Source organism: Alosa pseudoharengus, unplaced genomic scaffold (assembly GCF_046254945.1).
Source record: "Alosa pseudoharengus isolate Yale_2024_CS ecotype anadromous, Long Island Sound unplaced genomic scaffold, YU_APseudo_1.1 YU_APseudo_1.1_scf_9, whole genome shotgun sequence".
NCBI lineage: Eukaryota > Metazoa > Chordata > Actinopteri > Clupeiformes > Clupeidae > Alosa > Alosa pseudoharengus.
Window position 1 is genome coordinate 24,472,846 of NW_027468881.1, and position 5,000 is coordinate 24,477,845.

Below are 5,000 nucleotides of genomic sequence, written 5' to 3' on the forward strand. Positions count from 1 at the left end.
CTGTCCCTGTTATTTGTAACTGAAAACACCTCTGAGATTCTAGTTTATCTCCATTAATTCGTACTGACTGTATGCTTCCCTGGTTTCTCTTTTGTGTCTGTCCTCTCTCTCCTATCTGTCTGTCTGTGTGTCTGTCTGCCTTTTGTCTGACTTGCTTTCCCCCTTTCTTCTCTTGCACTCATTCTTCTCTTGCACTCTTTCTCTTCTCTCCATCTTTCTCTTTCTTCTGCACCCCCAACCTTTTTCTTTCCCTGCCCTTCCCACTTTGGTTCCCTTTGTCTATCACTCTCTCTCCTCCAATCTACATCTCTCTCTCTTTCTCTCCCTCCCTCTCTGTCCATATCTCGCTCTCCCTCTCACCCTCCATCTCTTTCCCTCTCTCTCTCCGCCACTCTCCCTCTCTCTCTTTCTCCCCCTCTCCATCTCTTTCTCTCTTTCTGTCCATATCTTCCTTCTCACCCTCCACCTCTCTCTTCCCTCTCTCTCTTTCTCTCTCTCCATCTCATCTCTCTCCATCTCTCTCCCCCTCTCTGCAGGTGAACGGTAAGGGTCTGTCGTACCTGTCTCAGGAGCAGGCTCTAGAGGCCCTCCGTGTGGGCCGAGATTTCAGGCGTGGCTCCCGCCGGCGGCTGGGTGTGGCCAGCTGCGGCGCTGGCAGCGGCGGCGTGGGGTGTGGGGGTCCAGTGATGGCGGTGGTGGCCGACTGCGTGGACAGCGGAACCCAGACCGACATCAGCTTCCAGCACATGCTGTCTCTGGGCAGGGCCCTGAACCAGCGGGGTGGGGGTGGGGGCGGTGGAGGGTGCGGTCATCCCCCCCCTCCGTACCCACCTTCCCCACCACTGCCACCGCTACCCGAGCCCTACCTGCTGAACGAACTGTAAGTGTGGGTGTGGGTGTGGTCGTGTGTGAGGAGAGAGACAAAGACCATGTGTTTGTGGTGTGTTTGTGGTGTGTTTGTGGAACGTGTGTGTGTGTGTGTAAGAGAGACAAGTATTAGTGCGTAGATAGACAAGAGACAAAGAGAATGTGAGAGCTGAGTGTGTGTGGGTGTCTGTCTGTGAAAGGATGTTTTAGCATGCATGTACTGGATGTCTTTGTGTATATGTGTGTGTGTGTGTGGGGGGGGGGGCGGGTTGTGTGTGTCTGTGTGTGTTTGTCTGTCTGTCTGTGTGTATGTGTCTGTGTGTGTTTGTCTGTCTATGTGTGTGTGTGTGTGTCTCTCTCTCTCTCTGTGTGTGTGTGCATTGCAATTCCTTGTGCTCTAATTTAAAAAGCGTGCCTTTGAAGTCTGCCTTGACAGCCTCCCATCTCTCTCCCTCCAGGCCGCCTATGGAGCATGACTACTATGATCCCAATGACTACTTTGACATCTCGCAGCATGAGGTGGACAGGCCCGACGATCTGGAGTACGAGGTAATACCCCCTCCTCCTCCTCTTCCTCATCATCCTCTTCCTCCTCTTTTGAACACCTGAGCGGCCATCCCAATGTCGCAGTCCCCTCACGTGTGTCATCTCCATGCCTCTATGGGCTTAATGGTTTGAGGCTCGCGCCTCGGCGCGTAAAGAGCGTTCTCTCTGCTCGTTTTATCCCCCTGTAGTAATTAATGAGGAGCTGGCTCATCATCCGATCCCTGTTATTTTCTCTCTCTCTGTCTCATTGCTGCTCTTTATTTGAGTGCCATAAAGGCACCCAGGTGTCTGTTTGACAGCTACAGCGGAGGGCTAAACAGCATGAAGGAATTGTTAAAAACGGGCTAAAATGTAAAATTTACTGTAGATGGGGTCTTTTTGTGTGGGCTGTTATGGAGTGCTGAATGTGAAACTGCTTTTTTCCAGTATGGCAGCTCGTTAGAGGGACAATATGACATCTTGTGTGTGTGTGTGTGGGGGGGGGGGGGTCATGTATTTTGCCCTTCAAGGCTGTCTTTTTGTATGTGTGTCTGTTTATTGGAGTGCATGAGTGTGTGTGTGTGTGTGTATGTGTGTCTTTTTGTGTGCTTCTGGGTGTGTCATTATAAAAGCATGTGTGTGTCTTTGTGTCTGGGTGTGTGCGTGCTTGTGCTGTCTCATGTTTTTATGTGTGTGCCTGTGTGTCTCTTTGAGTCTGTGTATGCATACTTGCATGTGTGTGGTATAAGTGTGTATATTGGTTTGTTTGTTTGTTATAATTTATTTGTGTGTGTGTGTGTGTGTGTGTGTGTGTGTGTGTGTGTGTGTGTGTGTGTGTATGTGTGTGTATGTGTGTCTGTGTGTACTATGTCTCTGTGTTTTCATGCCTTTGCATTTATAAGTGTGTCTGTGTATGTACAAATGAGTGTGTGTGTGTGTCTGCATGCTCGTCTGTGTTGTCTACGTGCCTGTGTGTATGTGCAAGTGAGTGGAGTGAGTGTGTGTGTGTGTGTGTGTGTGTGTGTGTGTGTGTGTGACTGTCTGCATGCTCGTCTGTGGTAGTGTGCCTGTGTGTATGTGCACATGAGTGTGTGTGTGTGTGTGTGTGTGTGTGTGTGTGTGTGTGTGTGTGTGTGTGTGTGTGTGAGTGTGTGTGTGTGTGTGAGTGTGTGAGTGCATTTGGGTTCATTAAAGACTATTGATTTTGCTGCAGGAGGTGGAGCTGTATAAATCTCGGCAGCAGGACAAACTGGGCCTGACAGTGTGCTACCGCACCGATGATGAGGAGGACCTGGGGATATACGTGGGCGAGGTGAGCAGCAGCAGCAACAGCAGTACATTATGGATTACACAACACTAAACCCACACTGCATCTCTCTCTCTCTTTCTCTCTCTCTCTCTCTCTCTCTCTCTGAAAACACATCCAGATCAGATCCACGCCAGAGTGGTACCAGATTAGTGCCAGATCAGGGCCACAGCAGAGCCACCGTTGTCATTTGGGGAACAGACAGGAAAGACAGAAAACTGACGTGAAAAAAAGACTTTTAGTTCAACATGTGAAATGTAATCCTTGAAAATAAAAAGCTAAAAATAAAGGAAAATGAGGATATTCTTCACATTGTACCTGTATTATATAAGTTTGCCAGTCTCATGTTTTAATATAACATCTGCAAGGCCAACAAGAGTGCAGATGTGCTGTGGAAATGAACCCAAAGAATGCTGCAGGGTTTTAGATGGTGGTTACCCAGCATGCACTGGGTCCTGTGGAGGACGTGCTGGTGTGGGTGTGGGTACCGTAGCTCTGTCTGGCTACAGTGGTGTGGCTGCCGGCTGGTCACCTTGTGAGAGCAGGATAATGAATGAGGGTTTTAATACTGCATGGGGCTGGCCTGCTCTGGGGTGAGAGCTGTAAGTCTGCCTCATTGATCAGTGCCTGCTTTACTACTCACCCCTTCTCCACTTCTCCTCTCCTCTCCCTCTTTCCTCTCCTCTCCCTCTTTCCCCATCCTCTCCTCTATTCTCCTCTCCCCCTTTCCTCTCCTCTCCTCTCCCTCTTTCCCCTCCTCTCCTCTATTCTCCTCTCCCCCTTTCCTCTCCTCTCCTCTCCCTCTTTCCCCTCCTCTCCTCTCCTCTCCTCTTCTCCCCCTTTCCCCTCCTTTCCTCTGCTCCTCTCTTCTCCTCTGTGCATGTTTCTCTGCCCGGCCCCTTCCCCAACACTGTCCTCTGTGACCCTGTCCTCTGCTCTTTACCTCTCTCTTCATCTCAGATATACACCCTCCCCTCCCCTCTCTGCCTGTCCTCTCCTGTCAACCTCTCCTCTTCTCCACGCTCAGGCCCAAGATGTGGGTATCTTGAAAGGCACTAATAAAACTAAGTTATTATTATATAATAATACAATTTTCCTTTTTACACTTGATAAACTCCCACCGTCAAATGTTCTAAATCCAGGCTAAAATGCTTCTCTTGGATTGGTGTTTCAGTGTTTTACTATACCGGGTAAATCAATTTAGTCGACCACAGGATGTTTTAATCTGTCGTATAAGCATTTTATTGTTTTTAATTAATTTGGGAATGTTGCCTTAGGCCTATGTGTTTCAAGCCTGCTACTGATTGTACTGATTGACTGAAGTGTAAGCCTATGTGTCTTAAATGTGCTGCACCAAACAAATTTTCTCAACTCTGGGTTAATAAAGTATACATTTTTGTTTTATAAAGTGACCTGACTCTGTATTCTCTGTGACCTTTTCCTTCCTTCCTCTCCACACTTCCTTTCATCTCATACCATCCCTGACCTCTCTTGTCTTTTCCATTTCTTTCACTTCATCTTTAATTCTCTCTCTTCTATTTTGACTCACCTTTACTCACTTTGGTCCTTTATGTCTTCTTTTCTTTCTTCTCTCTCTCTGTCTCTCTCTCTCTCTCTCTCCCTCTTGCAGGTGAATCCTAATAGCATTGCAGCCAAAGATGGACGCATTAGAGAGGGTGACCGTATACTGCAGGTACTCACTTTCAAACACCTCTCACCGTACATTACTCTCAGACTTAATGGTCAGAATTCTGTTCTATTCTTCTGTTCTAATTCTATTTTTACAGAAAATACAGTACTTATACAGACGTAGACAGGAATATTAGGCAACATTTCATTTTAAGTTAACAGTGTGCACAGAAAATAAAGCAAGCTGATAATAAGTATCAACTGACACTGTGGCTCCTCTTCAGTATTTGCTTTATTCACCCGTCGGCCAGAATGAGACTAAGGTATGAGCTACAACATACGCGTAACTGAAGCGTTCCGTTCGCAACGCGTAAAATCCATTTTAGATGAATGGTCTATTTTTTTTGAACGTACGCCCCACTGTCACGTCTGGTGTAGCTACTTCCATTTATTACAATGTATTCTAATTGTTGCAGCAGACGCAACGCAAACGGAACGCTTCAGTTACGCGCCTGGTGTAGCTCAGCCCTAAAGGGTACACTTGCCATTACATCTAAGTCCAGCAGATGGTGGTGGTAATGCACTTCGTTTGCAAACTGCCAAAAAAAAAGCTCACCGAAAAAGAAGAAGGGTTCACTGGCCTGTTCTTCTTCAGAGAGTTTGCAAACGGTAG

At 47.4% G+C, this 5,000-nt stretch overlaps 1 protein-coding gene across 1 annotated transcript in view; it reads left to right on the forward strand.

The window, feature by feature from the left end:
* The window catches only part of LOC143114586 (PDZ domain-containing protein 4), a 30,983-nt gene that overhangs the window by 20,034 nt on the left and 5,949 nt on the right, over positions 1 to 5,000 (forward strand). Inside the window, 4 exon segments of the mRNA XM_076276261.1 lie at positions 537 to 886; positions 1,326 to 1,416; positions 2,606 to 2,704; positions 4,329 to 4,391. Of these exon segments, the coding sequence (XP_076132376.1) occupies positions 537 to 886; positions 1,326 to 1,416; positions 2,606 to 2,704; positions 4,329 to 4,391 (603 nt within the window).